The following is a 26,644-nucleotide window of genomic DNA, read 5'->3' as shown; positions in this document are numbered from 1 at the left end:
ATATCAGCGGCAAAAATTATAATGAAACTAAAAACAGAGAAGCAGAGAAAGTGCCTGTGCTGCTGCTGAAGCTGACAGTTTCAGCTCAGACTCATAAAAACCGAGTGAGAAGACAGAGCCCGTGAAGCCGTGGATGCAGTCGTCATATTTACAGAGCACTGGGGCTAATCCAGGTTATTAATGATTAACAGAGAATCCCATCTGTCCATCCATCCATCCATCTATCTATCTATCTATCCTGCCATCTACAGTCAGCTGGTGGCCCTTTACACAAACATAATATACATTCAAAAACATACCAGGGATTAAAAGTAACAAGTAATTTTACTTAACTTCACACTATGTATACATACAGTATATGCATCGTGTGTCTGTTTGAGATTCATTTTAGGCTAAATTATTTTAATTGTGAATGTAGATGGTTTTGTCAAATAAATCTACATGTTTAAAATCAATCAGTCGATAGTAACCTGGATATTACAGACATACAAAAAATGTCAGTATATGTTCATATACACCTACTGTTTTAGTGCAGTATATTTTATGAACTCACCTCCTCGTGAATAAACAGGTCCTGCAGGTTTATGTTCTGTTGACATCGTCCTCCATGTTCTCCGGTGACCTCACCCTGCTTCGGTAAAGACAACCACACACATGCAATATGGTGTAGATCTCAGCATTACTGATATGAGGCTGCTCGGTAATAATAAAGACTACATAACAGGAAATACAGGCCAGATTATCATCTCTGATGCCTAATTCCTGTAAATCTCAGCACCAAAACTGTTATGCTATCTCCTTTAATCTGGCTCACGTTACCTTGCTAAATTAAGTCAAATAAGGCTTTAATAACAAGTAGTTAGAGCAGAATAGTTAATGTAATCAAATAATCGAATCAACAAGCTTCATAAATATGAACATTTTCTGGCTTCTTTGCTCCATATATATAAAATAAATAATTAATTAAAACTAAATCATTTTAATTTGTGGACAAAACAAGACATTTGAGAACCTCATTATTTTTGATGTATCCAACATTTTAATCATTGAATTTAATTAATAAACCGATGACGAAAATATGTGCAGCCCTAACAACGACTCACTACTACAGCTTCTTTTAGTATTTAATTTAATTTAATTTAATGTAGATGTCACCATTAGTGACATCCAAGGGTGAGACAGCAGAAGGCAAGACAGAAAAAAGAAAACTCACCACTTCTTTTTCCTTTTCATTTTAAGGAGTTGAGTTGTGGAAACATGGTGATGTAAAATGAAGCAAGGTACAAATAAAAGACTTATTATGAAACCAAACACTGATTAATTTTCTAAATGTATATATCTGTAAAGGCATTATTCTGTTTTTGACAATAAATCCTCATAAATGTTACACGCTTGCAAAAAAAGAGCAAAATATTTGAGTGCAATTTAAATTAGAAAAGAAATGCAGTCAACATTAAAAGCCAGCAAACCAACGTGCATGGTAAACATACTTCACCAGTTATCATTATTTACAGTCAAAACTGCAATTGACAGCGACTAATCATGTTGGTGCTACTGTTTACCCATACACTCTAAAAGACAACACTATTAAACAAGCTAGGTGGCTAACTAGCATAACATTGATGGAGACAGATGTATTTGTCGCGTTTCCCAAATAAATAATGATTCCGTAGTCATTGAACCACGTGTCAATAACATGACTGTAACTACGCTCCGAATCATTATTGTTTCTTTAACTTTTAAACATAACGTATATCGTTAAAAGCAGAATTTAATTTTTAAAAGGTACATGGTCATAGTCACGTTCACCGCTAGCTTTCTGGCGTGAGCCGCGCGAGCCACTGCTGTGATTATCGGGAGTGACGCAAGCAGACCAAGCCGACATGGTACAGTCCGCTTTAGGGGTGTCCGAGATCGTATTATGATGTTATTCCGGCAATAATAAGTGCGTATAATTTTGTTATTTTTACCATAAAAGGTAACGTGGTTATTTGAATGATTCAACATCCATTACTGCTTCGATTTCTTTAATAACCGAGTGGATTCGGGAAGTAAATATCTCCCCCCCTCCTCGTAATTCCACTTTGAACGCCACAGACAGGTGCTACTACGCTTGCTGTCTCGCAGCTACCTGACCGGTCACTGTTACGCGCCAGTGCGACAACAAAAGGTAAGAAAAAGGGTGGTTATGTGACGTGAATTACTTAATTTTAGTCATAATACGTCCGGTGTCCCGGGATAAAACGATAAACCTCGCCGCTGTTGAGAATGAATGTATGGGGAAGCTTAATTGGCACAGTAAATGTCACCGAGCTAACACCAAATGCACAATGTCCACTTTCTGAGTTAATATTTCTATTTTTTTTTAAATTATTTTTATTATAAACTACATTTCAGCAATTATTAATCTAAGTTAATGCTGGCGTCACAAGAAAAGTTTGGACATCACTAAGAATGTGTGGAGACTAAATGAGGTTTGAATGGGACCATCACTGCTCCAGTTGTTCAAGCACTTTATTAGGAACACCATATTTCTACAGTTTAGACAACATTTATTTGAGGTTCTGCTCTATTTTAACGGGGACGAAATAATTACATAGTTATCTTACTATAGTTATCTTAAGTGCAAGTCATTTTTACAATAGTTAAACTTAACCAAAAATTGCATTCATTTTGATTTATTTGTAAATTGAAGTGGGCGGGGCCTTCTCTATCCTTATTTATTTCAACTTCATATCTGTAAACCTGAGGTCAGGGATGCATTTTTGAGATTTTACTTTTCCATAAAAAAAAATAGAAAATTGGTGATCTATTTTTCCCCCATTGAAATGATGATGTTCTCAAATGTCTTGTTTTGTCCACAAAACAAAATCAATCTGTTTTAATGATTTCTCTTCTATATATGGAGCAAAGAAACCACAAAATATTCACATTCAATCATTAAAAAACAACAACAAACTAAACTGATTAATTGATTATCAAAATGGTTGACAAGTACTTTAGTGATTGATTAATAGCCAGTTTGTTCAGCCATATTTTCCACATTGATGATTAGTCTGGATTTTTATCGCAGTTTCTGATTCATTGTACCCTCCCCAATACATCAAAACATGTATGCAGATAAGGTTTAACATATACTCTGTCATGGTGCTCATTATTGCTGTTATAGTGCTTTTGCTATTTAAACAGTGGGGGGCGCTTATCTGCACCTATTTATTTCTTTTTTTCAGGTTCTATTTGGGATGTGACAGTTACTGATGCTGCTGCCATGCAGTCACTATTGTCTCAACGACAAAAGTAAGTAAAATGATGTGATACAATTAAGCTTGTTATGTTTTATGTTTAGACATTTATTGAAGTGGAATTTTCCTGGTATGGCAACTTCTATTTAAGTGTTCTAGTGTTTCAAGGTTTGTTATAAGCCTGCCTTGTTACCGACTGGTATTGCTAACAGTGGCTAGCCTGAGATACGTTTTTGTCCGACTTCTCACCTGGAATGCAGTCAACTGGAAGGTGATGTCACTCCCAGTTGCAAATTCCGATGCAAATTAAGTACAGCTGTGGCTGTATTTGAACACAGGAGTGACTATTAATAACAGCAAATACTGTACAGTGTTTCTGAGTAAGTGGGAGGGGACAGGATTTATTTTTAATTTCATGATTATCCTCACTGGAATAAATGTTATTCATGATATTGTTGTGATGATTGTAAAATGTACTTTTCACTCTTAAAATGGCTCAAAGAACGCAAAAAATAAAATAACTACATCACACAAATTTTTGGAGTAAAAATAAACAAGAACCTTATGAAGAATCTTTACTAATCATGAGGACCTGGAATTACTGTAAAGATGCAGGCTCCCTCTAGTGGCACCATTTTTAAGTAATCTAAAATATTGATGGTTGAAAAATACAATGATTGACTTATTGTGAGTACTTTATATTACAATTTCAATTAAATTGCATAAGTACTTTTCCTAGTGCCAAGTTTAAGCATAATAACATTATAGAGTATTGCTAATGTAGCATGCAACTGTGTGCTACAATCCCTGTTTAATGCTTCTTTTTCTGTGGGTTTTAAAGGCCAACTTGATGTTGCATTACTACCATCATCTGGAGTTAGAAATCTCCCACACTAGTCTGACAGGCCATCATATTCTAAAGTTTTGCAGTTGCTCATTTATGTTTCTTGAAGAATAATAAGGCCTCTTTAATTTCAGGTCTCAGGATTCTGGTTCATTGGCATCTTCGTGCACTCTTTGGCCAGTGGACCTCAAGTTAACACACCTGGACTGGAACCCTGAAGACACTCTGATTCACTTTCAGGGCCAGTACCTGACCATATGTGAACTGGACTATAACATATTACAAGAAGAAGTACAGAACACACCGAAAACAGAGGTTGTCGTGGATATTGGAGAGTTTTGCCTCGTAGAAGATGTAACTTCGGCCCACTGGTACAGAGGAAGAGTTCAGAGCAGAAAAGACGACGTGTGCGACGTGTTCCTCATAGATCACGGTAACGTCTTGAGTGTTGACATTGCCCATGTATCATCCTGTTCAAAAGACCTTTTCATTTTACCTCCAAAAATAGTTTGTGGCTTTCTCGCAAACGTGCTGCTGCTTCAAAGTGTTTCTCCTTCTGTCTTTGAGAATTACTTGTCAAGCCTGATTGGAAGAAATGTTACAGGTTACGTTCAAGCCCTCCTTCCCCACAAAGTCCTCTTATTGGAAGCTCCTGACATCAACAATGACCTTGTTAGACATGCGTTTGGGAGACACGTGGACACAGAGACCTTCCTCCTCCTGGTTGAGATGCTCACAGAGGTGCCGCTCAAACAAAACATAGAGTCAGTCCCTGACTTGCTCATTGAAAAGCCAGTAGGACAAGAGTTTTGCTTCAAATCAACCAATTTACACAGATACAAAGACATTCTGTCATTCTGTAGGCATAGGTTGAGTTTTGGGACACAAGCTAAGGTGCGAGTAACTGCAGCTGTCAACCCTAGGTTGTTTTACTGTCAGATGGTCAGTATGAAAACAGATCTTTCGGATATGTCAAAGAAACTGGCTGCAGTTTGTGACAACAGAGCTAAAGATTATAGACAGAAAACTCAAGAAAATGTGGGGTTACTGTGTTCCGTGAAAAGCAAAGATGGCAAATGGTACAGAGGTTTTGTGCCATATCTCCCCTTCAACTCCCAAGTCACAGTTCTGTTCATCGACTATGGTTTCTTTGAATCTGTCAAAGTTGATAATGTCCACAGATTGCCTCCTGATCTCTACTCAAAACCCATCATGGCCTTTCCATGCTCACTCTCTTGCCTAGACGACCAGGATTACGCAGTCAAAGCTCAGCAGTTGAGTTTCCTAAAGGCAGGCTTGCTTGGGCGAGTATTAGATATGGAGATTTGTGGTTTTGACGAAGAACAGCATCTGTACACCATTAATCTGATTAGTGCTATAGAGAATTATGTAAAAGAACCAGAATCCGCCCAAGAGTTCCCAAATCAGGATGTGGAGTCTGTTTTTGTGAGCGCAGATTTGTCACTTGAAGGTGGCGGTTTGTACTTTGACAAAGTGTTGGGGGAAGCACTGGGTAAAACAGTGGAAGAAGAAGAGGTGCAGGTGGACTCAGTCTTTGTGGGGTATGTTGAATATGTCCAGAATCCAAATCAATTCTGGATCAGAACACAAAAACGCAATGAAGAGTTTGAAGAAATGATGAGAAAGATGGCCGATCATTTCGGTCAAGTGAAGCTGGATGAAGACGTTCTCAAGAACCCTGCGCTTGGTACGCTGTGCTGTGCGGTTCATGAGGCTGACATGCATTTCTATAGGGCTGTCATCATAGACTCTCTTGAGCACGGAGCCGAAGTCCTTTTTATAGATTTTGGGAACATTGAGAAAGTGCCACACATGTTGATCAAGAAGATACCAAAGGCGTTTGCCAGCAAGCCACCATTTGCCATTTGTTGTTCTCTTAATGTTTTTCCCTTGGATGAAGTCTGGACCAGTGTTGCCTCTGACTTCTTCAGACACACTGTGTCACACAAAGCCCTGTCGGTCCATGTTGTTCGTAAAAGAAAAAACAAATTTGTTGTTGACCTCCATGAGATGGGAGATGACAGCAAGCGGAGTGTCACTGATTTTCTGATCTCCTCCGAACAAATTGAATGCTGGAACAGCAGTTCAAAAAACAACACAGAAATGACCGAAAAAACGTCAGAGATTAATGGGAATACGGAAGAAAATTACGAAGAGGAAGAGAACACGTGCAAGAGTGAAATCAAGGAAGCTCAAGCTCCTGTTGGCTTCAAGGCTCTGATCATCAATCTTGGGTCTGAATTTGCCGTACGCTGCACTTGTATCAACTCTCCATCAGATTTCTGGTGCTTGCCTCAAGATAAGATTCCAGCTTTGGACAAACTGATGGATAAAGTTCAGCAGTATTACTCAACTAACACAGTCCCTCTCCAATCAGGGCTTTCATGTTGTGTTGCAAAGTCACCAGTAGACGGAAGGTGGTGCAGGGCCTTCATCACTGAACAACAGAATAGTCATGCCAAGGTGATTTTGATCGACTATGGCTTTACCATCCAGGTCAAGGAGAAGGAACTTCAGGAAATAATGCCAGAATTTGTTTCTTTGGAAGGACAAGCTTTCAGGTGCTGCTTTTCCAACCTGACTGAACCTACTGACGTCCACCATTCTGGAGACTGGCACCTGGAGGTGTGTAAAGCTATGAAGCAGTTTGTTACTGACAGTGGCAGTGTGCTAAGATGTAGAATTGTCTCTCAACTGAATGTGAAATGCAAGGGTCTCTACAATGTTGTGGACCTCTACAACTCCCAAACCCAACAGACCTTAACAGATTGGCTTGTGGGACAGGGCCTGGCAAGAGGGGCAGCTGTCTCAACAATGCGACTGTCAACAGTGTCACCAGAGTCTTTCGTCTACTCCTCATATGATCTAAGTCCTGGACATGAAGAACAGGTCTTCGTGACTCATATCAGCAGCCAGTGGGAGGTCTTCTGCCACCTTGAGAGAAACACTGACATAATTGAGGAGCTTGAAAACAGAATCTGCGAAGAGAGTGAGAAAATGAAGCAAGCTAGTACAAGAGCTGTTGTGAGTAAACTGTGCCTGGCAAAATACTTTGATGGCAACTGGTACAGAGGCTTGGCTCATCCCGTTCACTCACCTTTGCACCTCAATGTATTTTTTGTGGATTACGGAAATTCAAACATATCTGAGAAAACCCACGTTATGTTCATTCCCAGAGACTCGACAGATTTGCTTTACACACCCATGCAGGCGTTGAGGTTTTGTCTCACTTCAGTGTCCAAGGAGGAGCTTTATGCAGATGTCAAGGAATGGCTTAGTAGTTCAGTCCTCAACAAACAAATAAAAGCCGTCATCAGCACAAAGAACGAGGACGGTTCATTCGATGTTGAGCTGTTTGATGGAGATGTTAACATCAATGAGAAAGTAAAAGAGCTCATTCTCAGCCTCAGGCCTCAACAAAAGACAGCTGTTACTTTTGTCACAAGGACCACAACGGTAAAGCCTAAAACCCTCAATAGAGGAAACACAAGGTTCAGGAGTCAACCTCGAGGGAGATGTTCACCTTCTCCTACGATTAAGCCCTGCAGAAGTAGTCAAGTTAGGAATGCACCGCAAAGAAAGCGCTGTAACACGAAATATTATGTTCAGAACAACACAACAATGAAACAACAGCTTAAGAACAAGTCAAAGAACTCTGAACAAAGAAAGTATCAGGACACAAACACAAAACCAGAACCACAAGCAAACAAAACCGACGTTCCTCAGCTCTCATGTTTGCCCGAGAAGAAGCTGAGCGCTGGGCTCAAGGCAAAGTGTTTCGTGTCCCACATTGACTCAGTCGACTGTTTCTACCTTCATCTGTCAGAGGACGAGCCTGCCATCTTAAAAATGTGCGAAGATCTCAACTCGAGTTCCTTCAGGAATTCCTTGAAAGCTGCCACGTCATTGAGGATCAATGACCTTGTTCTGGCAGAGTATGAAGAGGACGGCGCTCTGTATCGTTCCATCGTGAAGGACTACGAAGGGAGTTTGTCCTTGGTGGAGTTTGTCGACTACGGAAACACAGCCGTAGTGGGGAAGGAGAAAATCAGCCCAATGACAAAGCAATATCTCTCTCAGCCCAGATTTAGCATTTCCTGTTCCCTGTTTGACACGAGCACGTTTGAAAACGACAACACTTTCACCGATGCTGTGATGGAGAGGCCTCTAGTGGTGGAGTTTGTCTGTCAACGTGGAACTCTTTGGGAAGTCAATGTCGAGATAGTTGACGGAGATGTTGGCGTTACAGCAGCACCTGTCCAGAGCAGTTCTGTAAACGAAAAAGACGTGAAGGCTCCTGAGAGTTCACCTAACATGGAAGAGGAAATGACAACCTGTGAACTGGAAGAAAACAAAAACGAAAAGGAGACATCGGAGAGCATCGCGTCCGCTGCTCAAGGTGAAATCAACAAGCCCAAAACACCCACTTTCACATTTTTAACCAAACTGAAGTTGGAAACCAGGAGACGTAAAAGAACACGCTGTAGATTTTCTATCGACACAACGAGAGGTCGGAATCGCACCGACAGACTCGTAGCGCTGACGATTCAAGCTAAAGACAGGGAGAATGGAACAGTTCTGTCGGTCCAGGATAACGGCAGTTTTTACATAAGACTTGCCAGGACAAGTTACCTGTTAGCGACGCTGGAAAATCACATCGCTAACAGCCTGTGCAAATGCCTGCTAATGGTCAAAGATGTAAAACCAGGCTACAGGTGTTTAGTTCAGGTAAACACAGAGAGAAAATGGCACCGGGCTGTCGTTCAGCATGTGAGTGAAGAGAAATGTTACGTCCTCCTCGTGGATCACGGAATAACTGAGGAAATTCCACGTGGATCAATGCGACAACAGTGTGGAAACCTGACAAAAATCCCGTATCTCGCCGTGAAATGCAAGGTCAACGTCAGCCTCGGGATCACTGGAGCTGAAGAAGCTGAAGAATCAACGTGTGACACTATCAAATCGATGATTGGTCAAGACGTTGACGTGGTGTTTGCGCGTTACTCTGAAGCGGACGACCTTTGGATGGTCGAGGTCGCTATTAATGTGTTTCTCATCGGCCAAATCAAATCACTGCCACTGGATGAAGAGACGGTCGTGTTGAATGCTGGAACTCTTAAAGAGGCAACAAAAGAACCAAACGTGGACCCCATCCTTCCCCAGCACCTCGCGTTTGCTCCGGTCGATGGGGACAAAGGACACTTTGGCTTTGCTGCGTCGGTAACGACTCCCTTCGAGTTCTGCGTGATTCTTGAGGACTCGCTTCACAACATGAACAAAGCGTCCATCATGTTGGACAACCTCCCCGAGCAGACGTCCCCTCTCCCTGAAGCCCACATCGTCCGCGGCACCTGCTGCCTTCTAGAATCGGACTCCAAGAACAAGTGGTGCAGAGCGGAGATCGTACACGCCGACGCCACCGTGCTGCTGCACCTGGTGGACTACGGTCACAGCGAGTGTTTGCCGTACAAAGACTGCACCAAGCTGAAGAGGCTTCCCGAGGAGCTACTGACACTGCCAAAAGGGACGCACCCGTGCGTGTTGCGAGGTGTTCGACCAGTGGGAGGAGCCCAACAGTGGACAAACGAGGCGGCCATCTTCTTCCAGGAACGTTTGTATCAGAGGAACCTTCAGATCTTCTTCAGAGAGTTTGTGGCGGACTCTCACTGGAAGGTGGACGTTTTGTCAGACGGCATCCATGTCGCCAAAGAGCTGGTGGAGGCAGGACATGCTACTTCTACAGACGCCATGCTAGCACTCAGGTCTGTATTTTTAACAGAAGCTTTTAATCAGTGTTTTTACATCTTTAGTCACAATTTTGACAATTTAAAACATTATTTTTAGATGAAATTCAAAATGGTGTCCGATGATTTTGATTCAGGCTCCAGAAGCGGATTCATCAGAGAGAAGAGGAGGATGATGGGAAATCCCACGTTTCAGCAGAGCTGACGGAGGCAGGGGCGGAGAGGAGGTCGCTCAGTGTTTTGACCGGATCGACTCGATGTAAAGAAACTGTAACAAAACACACACAATATGTTCATTTGTTTACTTTTTACTTTTAAGTTAAAGCAAACAAACGTACAAAAACATTTATTGGTAAAGTGGAGCTTCTGTAAAAACATGGTGGTTCAGAAATTAGGAAAAAAATATGTAAAAGGTTTCTACGTTGGACGTTTGTTCACAAAAGAAGAAGATAAGGGTTAAATAAGAAGTTTGTTTCAGCCAAATTAAAATTATTTTACCTGAATTTTACACACTGGACTTCAAGCAATTATTTACCGTCTCAATCGCGATATATATCACCACGCAAACAATCGCAATTTTTCAATAATTCATTAGCAATTAGCAATGTTCATAGTGAAGTGTATCACGGCGTCAACGCTTCTCACTCACGTCGTGTTTCTCTTGTGTCGCAGGCGTCCTGATATGATCTTCAGATGCTTCTTCCACGTCCAGAGTCACATGATCACCAGACGTTTGTCTTCTGTTCCATTTGTTTTTGTGTAAAGTTTACGCTTCAAGTCTTTGAACGGTGTTTAAATTAAGTATAAATTCTTTTTAGTTTTAATTTAAGAATATTTAAGTCGGCAGCTTCTTGTTTTTCCTGAGTTGATAAAAAATGTCTAAGTATTTTCTGTATAAGTTTTAATATAAACAGCTGACTTTATATTATTGTTTTATTAATTTTAGCGTTAATTTTAGCGTTAATTTTATGTCGTTTGTTAAAAGGTTCAGTCGTAAGAACTTAACTTTTTTTGACAAATAAAAATAATGTTCTCTAATATAAAAATCAAAAACAAGCCGTTTAGAACCGAGTAAGTTTTGACAGTGAAGTTTTTTGGTCGCCTTGGATACATTTTCAGACAGTAAAACATTTAAAAAATGCAAATTGTCATCCCTTTTTTTTGACTTCTTTTCCTGTTCTGTAAATTAACAAATTCTGTTTTTGCTCCCATTGCGCTGGAGAAACACTCCAACTGATCAGGAGTCATGGTTATCTTACAGTTTGTCCACTGGATGGCGACACTGAGCCATTAATGACTCCTGTCCTTTGTCTGAAAATAAGAAAAAGCACACGGAGGCTTCGCTGTTGAAAAATCTGTATTTATTAATGATTTACAAAAAGGCTAAACAAAAAACCATTTAAATGATTCAGTTCATTTTCAAACCTAAAAACAAGGAGGAGGAGTTTGTGTTTGTTTGTTTGTAGAGAGAAACACACAAATGTCACTTTCAGTGACGAGGGAAAAAAATTAAAAATGAATGCACACACAAACGGCAGGAGAGGTGCGTTTGTTTTCTACATCAGCAGCAGCAGCGATGACGGTGATGATGTGAAACTTGTGTGCATTTGTACAAACACTGAAAACTCGACCTTTGACCCACTTTCTCAACCGAAACATATTCAACAGTTTAAAACACGTTTTTGTGCGAGTTTGTTTTTCCCACAAAGTCTGAAATAAATATCTGTAAAAGCAACAAACAAAAAAGTAGTGTCTTATTTTTTTTATTGTTATAACTGTCGTGAAAACCAACATTAAATCACATTGTGAACGTTTTATTTCCTCCGGCTTGAATTTTATGATATCATTGGATTAAATTTCACACAACTCTGCAAAAAAAAATAAAAGTAAAAATCACCTCAAAGTTTTTGGGACAAAAAAACGTTAAAATAATTGGACGACGCATCGTTGTCACCTCCGCTGTTACGTCACATTAGTTTTGCAGGTTTTTATTTTATTTTAGTAGCCTGGTGGGGTTTTTTCTACAGTAGTAAAAGAGTGAGACAGTCGTGGACCCCCGATTATTTACAGTAATGTTGTGCACTTTTTAAAGGTCCTTTCTCTGGAAACTGTACAATCCTCCTGGGGGGGATCCTTTTTTTTTAATCTCTAAAACATCACAAAAATGGAATATTAAAAAAAAAAAAATCAAAAATGATCCCATGCTTTTGTCGCTACGGAATGAAATAACAGTGTTTCCACTCGCTGAGAATTTAAGAAAATAAAAGACTGGTCTGGAGAGCAGAAGGGAATTAAAAGTGAGGACATAAAATTTTCACGTAGCTACTTATTTAAAAAATAAAGGTTAAAATGAGAAATGAACCTTTGTTTTTTTTTTTCCCCCGCAGAAGAAAAAAACATTTTTACCAACAAAAATATAACCCCGCCCCCTTTTTTCCTTTATCCTTTGCTTCTCAATTCTCACTAAATATAATTAAAACTTTTTTACAGTGCTTTTTTATCGTTATACATCTGTGACGGAGGAAAAAACAGGGAGGAAGAAAAAAAGTCGGGTCCAGTATTTTTTTTCATAGAATAAAATAAAAAAATAAAGTGGTCAGGAAGTGATTTTTTTGAAACCCCAGCAGCACCTTAACGTTACCGTGGCGATGATGTGGGTGTTAAGGTGGAGCTGGCAGGTGTTTAGAGAGGAAGAGACCTAAGGAAGGGGGCGGAGTCACTGCTTGGTGTTGAGCTCGTTCTCCAGCTCCATGAGTTTACGAGACGCTTTCACTTTGTTGGAAACTTCCTTCCCCTGAGAGAAGAGACGCTGGCGCTCCTTAAAGGTCAGACTCTCCGGAGGAGCGCCGCCGCCGCCGCCACCGGGGACCGAGTTCTCCTGCTCCTGACTGCTGTGACACACACACACGATAAACACATTAAACATGATAACGCCACAAGGTCCAGATTTTACGATTAAAACAACAAAATCTTGATTCCTGATTATTTCCATTATCAGTACAATCGTTAATGGTTTAGTGTGTGTGTGTGTGTGTGCGGCTTTTAATGACCCCGATTTATTCTGCGAGAAAATAGCGACTTCCTGTTACCGCTAAGGAATGGGAATCGGTATCGATTATCGGTCCGACACTGGACAAACATTAGACGGATAAAAATGTAAAATCCGACACAATCCAAAAAAAATCCTGTAACTGTGCACGAAAACTGCAGCAAAAGCATTTTCGCTGAGTCATGTTTATTATAACGATATTTGTGACACAGTTGGAGAATTACGTCTTTGACATGACATTGTGTTTTATTTTCTAAGAATTAACTAATAAAATACAAACCAAAACTTTTGCAACTACAAAAACAAACTTAGCTGCTGCTCCAGGAAGTGACGTCACAGGGAACCACGACGACGCCATGTTGGCAGGAAGTGTTGCTGTTCAACTCTCTTTAACATCGCATGTATTTTTAGACACTTTCATTGTGATGTTTACGCGTTCTCCAGAGTACGACGAGATGATCAGAACGTTAAAAGATGTCAGGTTATAAATCGCGTCCTTTTCCAGCAGAGGGCGGCACAACGAACAGATAAATCAAGTCTGTCAGAGATGGATTTTACTCGATCTCCGTGGATTTAAAGTTCGCAACTCTTGACGCCTCGTTTCCTTTTTTTTTCCAACATGGCGGAGTAAACAGACGGAGTCATGTGACGTCTGGAGCTCGACTGCCACAAACCACGGAGCCAAGACTTCCGAACGACAACATTTACCAGACGAAGGTCGATGACAGAAGCTATTTTGAGTGTTTTTTTTTAAAGAATTTAAACACGTTTCTCAGATTTTTGTGAATATTTTCTGGTTGTTATGGCCCGAACAAGTATTATCGACAGATTGATCATGAAGATAATCGTTCGTTTTATCGCAACTTAGTCGGGGGTGTGTGTGGGATTTTCGTCAACATTCTTGGAGGAAACAACAGTGGACACACAGAGAGAGACATTAAAGGACGACGTACCTCTTTGACCATTTGTCTCGCGGGTCTTTGTAGACTTCACTTGATCCTACAACTCCTGCCGAGTTTCCAGTGTACGCATTAAATCCTGCCCGACGTTGAGAGAGAGAGGAACACGAGTTAACGTCGGTCAGACTGCGATAAACGCTCAAAAACATCGCAGACAGAAGCTGCTGGGCGACGACCGACTCACGACACACAAGCTTTTTATGTGAAAATAAACAGTTTGTTTGCGATGTGTCTTTGTCGCAGTCGCCGAGCAGCTTCTCACGTGATCACGTGACTTTAGTTCCCACAGACCAGCCTAAGCAGAAGGAAGGAAGGAAGGAAGGAAGGAAGGAAGGAAGGAAGGAAGGAAGGGACTGAGTTCTGGAGAAGCGTTAAGAGGCAGAAATCATCAGATCTTGTTAAAGTTCGGCAGCCATTCCGTAGCAGCACAGTGGTCTGTGGAAGTGTCGGGGTTTGGACCCGAGGACGAGGTCAGGGACGGTTCTGGAGACCCGGGGACGACGGGACAGAATTCTCAATATTAGAAATCTTTTTGAAAAAGAAACCTGGGCTTTTACTCCAGACCAAACACCGTGACCTCGACCTTTGATCCCTTTGAGGTTAATCAGTGTATTACTCGTGTGTCACTGTGTCTTTGTCCAAACGGCACCAGTGTCCACGTCTTTGTCCAAGAACATTCTTTGGACCCTAAAAACAAACAAACAACCGATGTTTTTCTTTCCTCTCTGTTCCGGTCATAAAGTCGATCTTACCCTCAGATATAAAAACCTGGTTTATTTTATTTTAAAAGTATATTAAATATCTGCTGAGTAAATGTCACGCACTGGACCTTCAGTGGTTCCAGGACTTCTCAACCAGGTTTGAGAACCCTCAACTCAGACATTTACTCGGAGAATTTGGAACGTCTGGAACTTGAGAGTTGTTGTGGAGAATGGTTCAGTCCAGACGCACACACAGTGACAGGGAGAGGGGGTTTGAACCCTGATGGATTCTTCCAGCTGGCAGCTCCGCTAACGCCGCTAACGCCGCTAACGCCGCTAACGCCTCTAAGGCCGCTAAGTCTTTGCGTTTCTGAAGTGTTTTGACGTTTGGGACGTGATCACAATGAAGAAAACCACAGAAGCACAAACTGAGAAAAAACACAGAGATGGAAAATTCTACTTCGGTTTCACTCAAAAATAAATAAATAAATGAATGAATGAATGAATGAATGAATAAATCAAAGGTTGTGGGTGTTTTTCTTTGCTCCTGTGTTTACTTTTACTTTTGTTTAGTTGAGTGAGGAAACTTCATTCATTTATTTCCTCGTGGTTTTTCGTCGCGATCCCAGAAAGACGTGGAGTTTTCAGCGGAGCTGCCAACAAGTCCCAAAATAACAACAACAACAACAACAATAATAATAATAAAGATGAAAGAAAAACTCGTGGAGACTCAGGTGGTGTTGAGTCACCTGAACCTGCCGCAAAGCACTGTGGGAGTTTTTTTTTTAGTAAAAGCTGGCAGCGCTAGGACAGCGTTAAGATAGCGGAGACACAGGCGGCCACGAATCAGCCGTCAGAGACACAAACGCAGCACAAACAAGACAAATGAAGAACAGACGGACACACACAGACAGACAGAGAGGATGGACAGGGACAAAAAGAGTCAATATTGTCAGCAGGGGGCAGCAGAGAGCAGTCAAAAACAAAAGCAATGGACATCCAGCCGTTACTGGAGTGAGCTGCTGCAGCCGTGGGGGGCAGTGTGTGTGTGTGTGAGACATGCAGATTTTATTATTATTATTGGATGGTGGGTGTGAGGGAGGGGCTTGGGCAGGTGGGTGTGGTTACTAAAGTGGGAGGATGTTAGTGTGGGTTTTTTATCGTCTTGGGTTTGAGTGAAAATCGAAGGTGACGTTGTGACGCTGACGTTACAGCAGCGGTGATCGATGATGATGATGATGATGATGATGAAGGTGCAGGGTCAGCTGACCACTGTCACGCCGCGTTTGTCTGCGGACGCTCAAACACTCGTGTGTTGTGAAAGTTGCACATTGTGTTATTTTAATGGGTTTTTTTTTTCATACAAATAATATATTTATTACTTTTATTTACTTTTTTCTTTGTTTTAATGGTTTTATATTCCATTTCATTTTCTGTCTGTTTTATGTATTAACTTTGTTTTTTAAATGTGTTATAAAAATTAATTTGTACGTGTGAATTTCCCTGAGGTGGAAATAAAGTCATGTTTTAATCTGTCTTTCTTTATTATTCTGTGCAGCACTTTTGTTCACTGAAGCTTCTATTTTCCTTCTGTTGATACTTTGTCTTTTTGTGAATAAAATATTTTTTTAAAAAAAGCTTAAACAAAGTCACATTTGTCAGAATTTCATGATTGTTGCTGTTTCTTTGTGTGATTTTGAGAAAGTTATGTTATTCAGATGGAGAATGGAGTATATCTTAAAACTTTCGACGTACAGTCGATAAGTGATTCCGACACCGCTGTCGTCTTTTAAACGTCCGCAGACAAAGACGTTAAATGTTTGCGAGATGAGCGCTGGGATTATTTTTGCCTGGTGTGAGTGAGATAAGCCGATGGTTGCGTCTCCTTCCCGTTAAAGCCAACACCGCTAAGCAGAGCCACGGGGCGGGAAGAGGCGGGGAGGAGGGTGGGGGCAGGCGGCAGGCCCCGCCCTCCTCCACATCCCCAAGCAGCAACCAACCAGACACAGAAGGAGGCGGCGAGCGACAACACCAACAGTACTGTGATTGGCTCTGAGCGGGATTTATCGATTGCTTTTTCTGTTTTTTTGGCTCGAGCCGATTGATCGGGGAGGAGGGGATGTGATTGGAGGAAGGAAAAAATAAATCATTACAGAAGGAGGTGTTCAAACAAACATAAAAAACTGAATTTGAATAAATTACGAAGAATCTGATTGACGTGGAGGGGGGGAAAAAAAGGAGGGAAATTTACACATAAAAATAACATGAATGGCGACAAAAATGAACATGTAAAATTTAAAACACTTTAAAAAGTAAAGACGGTGGAAAATGAAAGGACAGAACACCTCACTCACTACGGGAAAACTAAACCATGAAGGAGTGGGAAGTAAATGGAGAGATGGATGAGTGAGAGGGAGGGGTCTGCGAGCTGTAGAGGGCGCCGTGGCGAGCCTTGACTCCTCCCTCCTCTCTCTCTCTCGGAGTCTACCTTTAAGGCCTCCGGGGGCCACTGAGCCGGGTTTGGCGGGGAGGGGGGGACCTGTACTGTTGGAGTTGTGGACCGGCGGCTGGAACGAGCCGGACAGGAAGATGCCGTCGGAAAGCGGGCGGGGCTTGCGCGCAGTGGGCGGCGGCTGCGGCCTGCCGTGATTGGGCGAGACGTTGGCCGGGAGGTCGCCGTACGACTTCCGCGTGGCCGACAGCTTCGCCTGACCCGAGTGCACGCTGCCGCCGCCGTTCCCGGCTCTGTAGGCTTTCTTGCCTTCCTCCTCGTCTTCATCGTCGCCCGCGTAGGAGACAAACTTGGCGGTGTAGAGCGTGTCGGGGGAGGCGACCTGGGTTTTGAGGTAGGAAGTGTTTCTCTGTGGGGGTGGGGGCATGTTAGTAGGGTGTTGAGGGGCGGGGGGTTGGTAGTCCCGGGGCAGCGGGGGCCGGTACAGACCGGCCGGCTCGTCGGGGGTCAGCAGCTGCCTCTCGGCCTCATCGTGGTGCCGGCGCCGCTCGGCCTCCAGGCGAGTGTAGTACTCCTCCTCCTGTCTCCTCTGGGGGAGGGACAACTTGTTAGTTATGCTCCACCCTCATTGGCTCTCACCGACACTGACTGTCGCTACAGCAGAGGATCTATTTGACAAGGCAATAACGCTACACACCGGCGAGGACTCACAGGACGTTAATTCAAACCTGAGCTAATTCAAACCTCAGCCAATTCAAACTTGAGCTAATTCAAATCTGAGCTACTTCAAACCTGAGCTAAGTCAAACCTCAGCCAATTCAAACCTGAGCTAATTCAAACTTCAGCTAATTCAAACTTCAGCTAATTCAAACCTGAGCTACTTCAAACCTGAGTTAACTCAAACCTGAGCTAATTCAAACCTCAGCCAATTCAAACTTGAGCTAATACAAATCTGAGCTACTTCAAACCTGAGCTAAGTCAAACCTGAGCTAAGTCAAACCTCAGCCAATTCAAACCTGAGCTACTTCAAACCTGCGCTAATTCAAACCTTGTCTACAGCCACAAATTTTATAAAACAAAATCTACGAAAATCCTTCAGCGAACAAAACAAACTCCCATTATCAGGTGTCAAGATTCAGATTTTGACCTCACACACGTCACCTATACCCAGGCTCCGATTATCTCTCTGAAGCGGAGCTAAAACTTGAGATTAAGTCCATTAAGTCGTAGAATAACAGTCACCGAGAAGCTAATTTTCATTCAAACTTCCAACTTTCCGCTACGTCCATTTCTCTGAGGTGGACTTACACAAACGTGGGACTCTAAAACTAAAAGTGGAAAATTCTGGCACAAAAACTTCCCGACAACAATCCTGAATGTGAATAATCTGGAGGAGCGTTGGGCCTGGACCACCCTGTCGACCACCATCCCCCCTTCTCTCCACACTCACTGCGTGTGTATATATGTACGTCCATATGTGTGTGTGTGGTTTTCTTTAAGTCGTCACTGTGTGGGTAAAGGGTTTTGTTTTCCTACTTCAGCTCAAACGCTCTCCACTTTCATCTACACGTGAGGGAAAAGCCTGTGGATCTACTCTACGCTGGAGGAATGTGTTTTTTCTGGTTCTGGTTCTGGTTTAGGAGCTCGGCTCCCATGCTTCCACCTTGTGATGTTTCAGATTATCCTCGCTGTGGTTCCCGTCATTCTGAGGACTCGCACGTTAATCTGCTTCTCTTTTTCCTTTTTTTTTTCTCAGTGATGCTTGAAGCAGAGCCCGGTGGTAATCTGAAGAAACTGGGATTAGAGGGTGTTTGAATGACAGGGTTTCTGAGTATGAATGGATGACTGAAGGCTGGGTTTAGATCTGTGTGTGTGTGTGTGTGTGTGAATATAAAACATGGGGGGGGGTGGCAACATTCCCTGATCGGATGTGATGCGATGATGGAAATGGTAACAAAACGATAATAATAATAATAACAATAATAATCATCAAATTAAGAACAAAACCGCACAAAAACAATCCTCTGAACTTCCTGACAAAAACACCAACAACGACCAACAACGACAACACGATGGGAGTCCCATGCTGTAGGTGGGAGGAGGGAGCACGTCACAGTCACATGACAACGGCAACATGTCACAAAGGGGAGGGGGGGTGCACAGGATGAGGTCATGCAACTGGACATCGTCACATGACACAACAACAACCAGGAAACATCATCATGACATCATCATAAAAACAACAACACATTTTTATCATGAAATATTACAAATCATCTCCTGACTGATGTTAATATCTTTCATTTTTTAAACAACTGGATCTGGTTTAATCTAGTTTAATCTGGTCTTTAACTTCACATTTTAATGACATTGTGATAAAAAAAAGAAAAACACTGGGGGTATGTTTGATTTGACACACTGGGACACACAGATGGGAGGATGTCTGGAAACCAGATCGGACCACGTGTTGATTAAAAATGCACCTGTGCTTTAATTTTAATATATATACATATTTGTATACATATACAGTATGTATACATATACATATATATGTATATAAATAAACAGCTCTAACTTACTATAGATTAAAATACAAATGATTTAATTTAATTTAATTTAATTTAATTTAATTTAATTTAATATAAATTTAATTTATAGTTTCTATAACATACAGGGCAGTGGATTTGGAAACTGTTGTTTGTTATTTAATCTTACTCATGGTTAACCACTAGAAAAATACCAATTTTATTTGTAGAATTCAGTTCTATGGCACCACAAAAACAAAAACAGGGTCATTTAATCCACTTTTTAAATAAAAACAACGTGAGGAATAGTTAAGAGTTTTACCAACATATAACAAATATGTTTACATTATGTCATCAATATCTAAAATCATGGATGTAAATAAGGTGTTTTTCTACTTTTGGCCAATGCGGGAGAAAATTGATGGGTTTAACTATTTTTTATCACATATAAATATATAATTGATTTAAATGAACAAACTCACTGGTGTGTTTCACATAAAACAACTAAAAAGTAAAAATCAACCAGTGATGATTGTGGCTCATGTTTGAATAAATATCTAATGGTGATTATTTTTGACTGAATTTGCAATTGCGATTCTCTTTTGATTTGAAGAACACATTTAAAACGATAACTGTGTGATATTTGTGCAGAGCTGTAAAATCGTACGTCATATTTTGCAGTTTCCGATAAATTTTTGAAGAACTGTTCAGCCTCGATAATCAATACGACATCAACAGTCGATGTGACTGACGACAGACAAACCGACCTTCTCGTCAGCCTCTCGTCTCGCTCGCTCTTCCTCCCTCCACCTCCGCTCCTCCTCCTGCTTCACTCGCTCCTCCGCCTCGCGCTTACGGATCTCCTCCAGCTGCTGCTTACGCCGCCGCTCCTCGTCCTGCAACTGATCTCACACACACACACACACACACACAAGAACACAGGACAACAATGAGTACGACGTAAATCGCCTGTGATTCACAAACACGTTTACATTAAATCACTGTCGATCTGCACTTTGTTTCAACGTGACGTCGTTTGATACGTCTTACGAGGCTGCTCCAGACGGGAGGAGCTGTGTGCACTGCAAATACACACTTACACACACACACTGCTGATCATGCAGCAACAACAACATGCAACAACAGCAACCAGAGCAAAACAACAACAACATTATTATTATTCAGCTCCTTCATGTGCGTTTGATTTGGTTTCATCAGGGACTTGATGGTGTAAATCAAACGCACCCGAAACACTGTCACCGTCACTGACACAAACCCAGTGAAATGTGGTGACGATGCACAAAACAAACGCACCCTTTCCCCCAATCTGGACCAGGATTAAAGGGTCAGTTCAACTATGTCTATGTAACAACACAACAATTATTATTTTATTAAAAGTACAAAAGAATTTCAGGTACTTTTATACCTTTATTCACAGAGTGAGATGAAGCATAATTAAAGCATTTTTTTATTAGAAAAGAACAAATCTGGGCTGACGCAGACGTCTGCAGAATCACAGCGATGGTGGTGTTCCAATTTTATGACTTTATATTTAAATCAGAGGTCTCAAACTTGCGTCCCGACTATTTAATATCATAAAATATTAAATATCTGGGTTTTCTTTTTTTGTATTTATTCATTAATTTTGCATCATAAACTTTAAAGTTTTTATTGAACCGCATACAGAGTTTCACATCAAAACACAGCGCTTTTATTTTGAAAATTCTTTGAAATGCCCTCTATCGCACACTGATGTTTAACAGTCAGACTTGTCAAGCTTTAATGTCAACAAATGACTAACAAAATAAAAATAAGAAGCCTAAAAACAAAGACGATTGATTCCTTTTTTGTTGTTTGTTTGTAAAATTTACGTAGTTATGTTAAAAATCTTCCTCTTCACAGCGTCTTAGGTAGAACCAGTCTAAGTAGACGTATGATTTAAGGTCTTTTTAGTCATCAAAAGGGTGGAAACCAATAATTCCAGTTATTCCAGTCTAAAAATACTATTATTTAGTTATTTTTAATCATCCAGTGATGGTAAATATCAATGTGACCTGTTTTCTTGCCTCAATAATAAATAAATATCTGCAGTAATTGTGATTATTTTTGACTGAACTTTGTGATGTTGTTGAGCTTTAACTTCACTGTTGCTCTGGAAAAAAACATGAAATAAATCTGGTGAACAGACCCTTTAATTAAAACTTACACATGAAAGAGTGTAGGCTCTTCACAGGCAAACAAACGAATGAATGAATGAATAAATGGATGAATGAGTGAACACATGACCAGACAACATCACAGACTGCTCAGGCGGCGCAGGAAGCTAAAAACAGGAACCCGTCATGCACGGATTTCACCCTAATGATCGCAGCCATGCAGGAGCCTCCTCAGTGTGCACTCAACAACACATCACTGCTGACCTTCAGCTGGTCTCTGGAAAAACAGGGATCGGTTTGTTTTTTCCCAGAGAAAACACCAGCGTATTTGAAAAGGTTTGGCAGTTGTTTTTGAGCGGACAGAGAGGACGGAGCAGCGTCTCCAGCCACGACGACATCAAAGCTTCCCAGGTACGACCTCTCCATGACCTCCATGACCTCACACACACCCGCCCAACCCCTCCCTCCCTCCCCTGCATGAAACGACAACAATAGTCCAGATGGGTGGAGAGGGACAGAGAGGAAACACGGGGCAGGTGCGCAGCCCAGACAGAAAACAGGAAGTGATGTAAGGGGCAGGGGGTGAGGGGGGGGGACAGGAAACTCGTCATTAACAGGAAAAACATACCAAGTCTAGAACAGAGATAGCTGGGACAGCAGTCTGCTGCTGAAGAACAAGAGAAGAAGAAGAAAGAGTGAGAGGAGGAGATAAGGAGGGAGGAAAGGAAGTTACCCAAATACTGAAAAAAGGAAGGATTTGTGGAGGATTTAAAAATAAGCAAAAAAAAAGGGAGGGAACTGAGGAGAAAATACAGAAATAAGAGAAAGGAGAGGGAGGACAAACAGTAACGTGAAAACATTGTTGTTGGTTTTTTTCTCCACTGCTCTGATCAGTGACTCAAATATTATATATATAAATATCAAGTACCGTAAATTTCGGCCTATAAGCAGCTACTTTTTTCCCACGCTTTGAACCCTGCGGCCTATGCAACGGTGCAGCCAATTTAGAGATTTTTACTGGCTAACGGCCACCGGGGGACACTCTCTAGCAGGAAACGCAAAAGTGAGACGGACGCGGGGAAAGATTATGCGCTGAAGATGAAGACTTCAGTGGCTTTAGTGTGCAAGAAGAAGATAGCGACCAATGACTTTTCTGGTAGGCTAAAGTGTTTTCTTTTCTAACCAGGCGTCTTACTGTCGTGTTGGTGCAGGGTTTATTTTCTAACCATCCAGGCGTGTTGATGCTGTGTTGGTGCTGTTTTATTTTCTAAACACGCATGCATGTTCACCCTGTGTGTAAATTACGTTGTTTTAATAAAAACAACAACGAAAAACTTCCGTGTAGCATCTTTCTATGTAAATATCTCATGTTACAACCATACGCGGCGTTAGAGGTGGGCCCACTTTCGTCCGTGGCCCACTCGTGATCACGGACGCATCATTCAGTGCTCGTCACGCGCACTCATTCATCATTCATTCATGCGGCTTATATTCAAGTGTGGCCTAGATATGTACAAAATGTATTTTCTTTTAAAATTTAGCTGGTGCGGCTTGTAGTCAGGTGCGCTCAATAGGCCGAAATTTACGGTATTACCTTTATAAATAAAAATACTTGACGTGTTGTTGCATTTGAAAACTTCCCATGATGTTGGAATTATTCATCTGCTGTTTTGGAACTATGTGTTAACAGCAGGTTAACAACACAACAGATTAAAACTAGTGTTTTTTTAATAGTTAAAAAACTAACACAGAAGTAGAATTTAACAATTTTAATTTAACAGTGTTGTTAAATCAAATCCACTGATGCTGAAGTGTTTCATACTTTTAAAACTGCAAAATTCACTGTGAAGATTACCCGAAAATGATTTTCCTCGCTATTCTTTGGCTAAAAAAAGAGTTAAAACAAGGGTTAATATTGGTCTGGCATGAAATCTCTTTTCTGGTAGTTAACCCGTCATCAGAAAATGAGATAATTAATCCATAATATAAAAAAAATAGTTTGAGTTCAAACTATACAGCCTAGAAGTGCTACAAAGTCAGTTTTAAGTAGTTACCAAGTTGTCCAGCAGAGGGCGCCTTCCATGTCATTTTTTTCTTTTCTTTTTTTAACCCAAGATGTTGTACAAATTAACCGACAATTAAAATAATCAGCAGCTAAAATTTGTAGTCAGTTTTTTTCCGTTGCACTGTTGACGCGTGGTGCTCACATGTTGCATACTGGACCTTTAAAGCTACACTGCAGCTCTTTTAGGAGTTTTTTAATTTTATTCCTATAAATTCAAATTCCAGCTGTGTATAAAAAAACATGAGTTATTATGGATTAAATTGATTTATACTGGTTATGATTAACCTAAACTCAAATTGCATGAAGGTTAAAGGGGATTTTTAAATCATTTCACTACAGAAAACGTCCATGTATCACTTGGGATGACGTGATCATTTATATTCAGTTCAGTTCATCAACCACAGACCCTCACAGATTCGAATAAAACATTTCAAATTACCCAGAAATCAACAAACATAAATAAAGACGTCGTCAGGACGCTGAGAAGCTCGTTGACCACAGACGCTGTTGCTATGCAACACGACACTTATGCTGCATTTACATCATATGGGAGGGAAAAAATATAAACATATTGTCATTTTCACTTTCACCACTTTATGCACAACTATTTATTGATTATATTTATTTTCTTTTTAAAATTTGTGTTCAATTTTTTTATTGATACACTGATATAAGAAAGTGTCATATGATGTGAATGCAGCATGAGCAAAATTGCTCGGACCCCGCCTCCCTCCAGCCCCTCCAGCCAATCAGATTTAAGCAGCTCAGCATGGCAAAGCGATGAGAAGCATGTTGCAGATGCACATTGCAGGACATTCATAAAGGGGGCGCTGTCACAGAGGAATCACTTTTCCCCCGTCTGATTTCCTGTGACAGATGTTTTCATTTGTGAACGCCTTTCTTTCCCTCCCTCCCTCCCTCCCAGCTCATCCCCCACTGCCCGTCTCACCCTGGCTCTCTTCTCGGCCTCCAGCCTCTGCATGATCATCATGGTGTCCACGTCTTCATCGTCCTCCTCCTCGTCGTCGTCCTCGTCGCTGTGCTTTGACTCCTGCAGCCGCTTCTGAAACTGCCACTCCAGCATTAGCTTCCTCAGGCGGTCGCTCTCCTCCGCTGTCCGCTCCGGCTTGGCCTGGAGAAAATAAATAAACGTTTTCAAAAACTTTTCTAAGACTATTTTGCTTATTTTAACCATAAAAGGGCCAGAAAATGTCCCGTGAGTAAGTGCTTTTGCCCATTTTTCCAGAATAACTTTCAATATCAGCAGTTATTTACAGTTTACTACACATTAAAATAGTGTACTAACAACTAGTGTGTACTGTACATGAACACTAGATTTTGTGTGTGAAATTTGAAATGTGAACATTTTAACACATATATAAAGCAGCACGAGTGAAATTACTGCAATAACCACACATGGCGTTGGAGGACGAGAATGAAGGGAGAACTTCAAATTTACACCTTATTATCATCTTATTATGATTAGATGACGTTTTCAATGATAAAAACAATTAAATCAATTATTAAAACATTATTTTTTCAAACGGCAGACAGACCAATCAATAAATACAAAACTATAATCAGTTTTTTAAGTAATTAATATTACTAACAATTGAACAGGTGACGACTGTTTAAATGTTAACAAAACCTGAAAAAGAATTAAGATATTTATGACAACAAATGACTGCAAATGCAAAATAAAGCCCTATAACACTTGAACATTATGAGAACTTTTTATTTTTTAATCCAGGAGAAGATGAGGGGATTATCGGTGCACTCTTATGTGCCGATAAATCATAAAAATACAGATCAAGACTGGGAAACCAGGGCTAACAGTCAGCCTAGCACTGTCAGCTGACTCCAGATATTCAGAATATACAATACTTGACATTAAAGGGGCATCAAAATGTCAGACTAGTCCTTTAAAACAACCTCTAAAGACTGGTGCATGCAGCATATGCGAACTGAACGTCCACTTGGGGGCAGCACAGAGCTGAGAGGTCCTGGGGGAGGTGTTTGTGATAATGTAAAGCGGCAAAATCTGACAAATTGTTGTCGAGTTTCTCAAACTTAGCTGTTGGTCACACTGCTGCCCCCCAATGGTCATCTGGTGGTACTGCTCTGTTTCGTCCACATCTTACGATTTCGGAAGACGTTCTTCCTGTGTTTGCTTGTTTAGCGTGAGCTCACCTGCAGCTCCTGGATCTCCTTGTCCAGCAGGTCCACGATGTGAAGCTGCTGCTGCTTCTCTGCCTTCTCGCGTGCGTCCCTCTTCCACGGGTCCGGGGAGAGACTGTCGCTGGACGTCAGCTCCTCCTTGCTGATGGTGATGTACTGCAGGTCTCGCCGCTCAATGGTGCGCGGCTGCTGCTGCGGGAGCAGCTCCCGGATCACCGTGTCCATTCCTGCAAATCACGTCACGTCTCGTTATTCCCTCAAAACTTGATTTTCCCCGTGGCTTTATTTGCGTTTTTGTTGGAGGAACTTGTGTTACCTGCAGGGTTGGAGGCGCTGGCAGGTGGAGGAATGGCTGACCGAGGAAGGCTGGACAGCTTCTCCGGTCTGGGCGGGGGCGGCTGGGGTTGAGGGTGTGGGGGCAGATATGGCTGAGGCGCAGCCATAGAAGCCATGGGCGGCTGCTGGTGGTGAGGAGGAGGCAGGGTTCCTCCGTTGTTGTGAGGTTGGACCGGCATGACCGGGTTGGCCCGGATCTGACCCAACTTCCTCTCCTGCTCCCTCCTCTTCCTCTCCCTGGGGAAATAACCACCGTTAGCATCAAGCGTCTAAGTTATTATCGCTACATTCTTAAGTGTTAAAACTGCAGAGCCTAACTTTTAATTAAACGTGACTTGACTCCCTTTAAACAGAAGAAGAAATCTGTGACAG

The 26,644-nt window shown here is 41.5% G+C and overlaps 2 protein-coding genes across 19 annotated transcripts in view; one reads left to right on the top strand and one right to left on the bottom strand.

Annotated features, from left to right (window-relative positions):
- The first annotated feature begins 3,915 nt into the window (after nucleotides 1-3,915).
- Nucleotides 3,916-10,532, top strand: tdrd15 (tudor domain containing 15). Its single transcript, XM_044049825.1, has 4 exons — nucleotides 3,916-3,929; nucleotides 4,221-9,869; nucleotides 9,989-10,142; nucleotides 10,524-10,532. The coding sequence occupies exons 1-4, from the start codon at nucleotides 3,916-3,918 to the stop codon at nucleotides 10,530-10,532; spliced, it is 5,826 nt and encodes a 1,941-aa protein (XP_043905760.1).
- Nucleotides 10,533-11,598: 1,066 nt separating this feature from the next.
- Nucleotides 11,599-26,644, bottom strand: part of afdna (afadin, adherens junction formation factor a) — a 100,523-nt gene continuing 85,477 nt past the window's right edge. For 10 of the 18 annotated variants that reach the window (XM_044049416.1, XM_044049421.1, XM_044049417.1 and 7 more), the window contains 8 exons: nucleotides 26,253-26,509; nucleotides 25,949-26,163; nucleotides 24,708-24,890; nucleotides 22,322-22,357; nucleotides 20,305-20,439; nucleotides 17,049-17,601; nucleotides 13,854-13,938; nucleotides 11,599-12,742 (listed from right to left, as the gene is read on the bottom strand). In XM_044049416.1, the coding sequence (XP_043905351.1) occupies nucleotides 12,568-12,742; nucleotides 13,854-13,938; nucleotides 17,049-17,601; nucleotides 20,305-20,439; nucleotides 22,322-22,357; nucleotides 24,708-24,890; nucleotides 25,949-26,163; nucleotides 26,253-26,509 (1,639 nt within the window). In that variant the 3' untranslated portion in view covers nucleotides 11,599-12,567. Of the gene's footprint in view, nucleotides 12,743-13,853; nucleotides 13,939-17,048; nucleotides 17,602-20,304; nucleotides 20,440-22,321; nucleotides 22,361-24,707; nucleotides 24,891-25,948; nucleotides 26,164-26,252; nucleotides 26,510-26,644 lie in introns of all 18 variants that reach the window. The other 8 variants (XM_044049427.1, XM_044049428.1, XM_044049426.1 and 5 more) reach the window with 5 other exon arrangements.

Source organism: Solea senegalensis, linkage group LG17 (genome assembly GCF_019176455.1).
Source record: "Solea senegalensis isolate Sse05_10M linkage group LG17, IFAPA_SoseM_1, whole genome shotgun sequence".
Lineage (NCBI taxonomy): Eukaryota > Metazoa > Chordata > Actinopteri > Pleuronectiformes > Soleidae > Solea > Solea senegalensis.
Note: the sequence above shows the minus strand (reverse complement) of the source record. Positions and strands in the feature narration are given on the sequence as shown.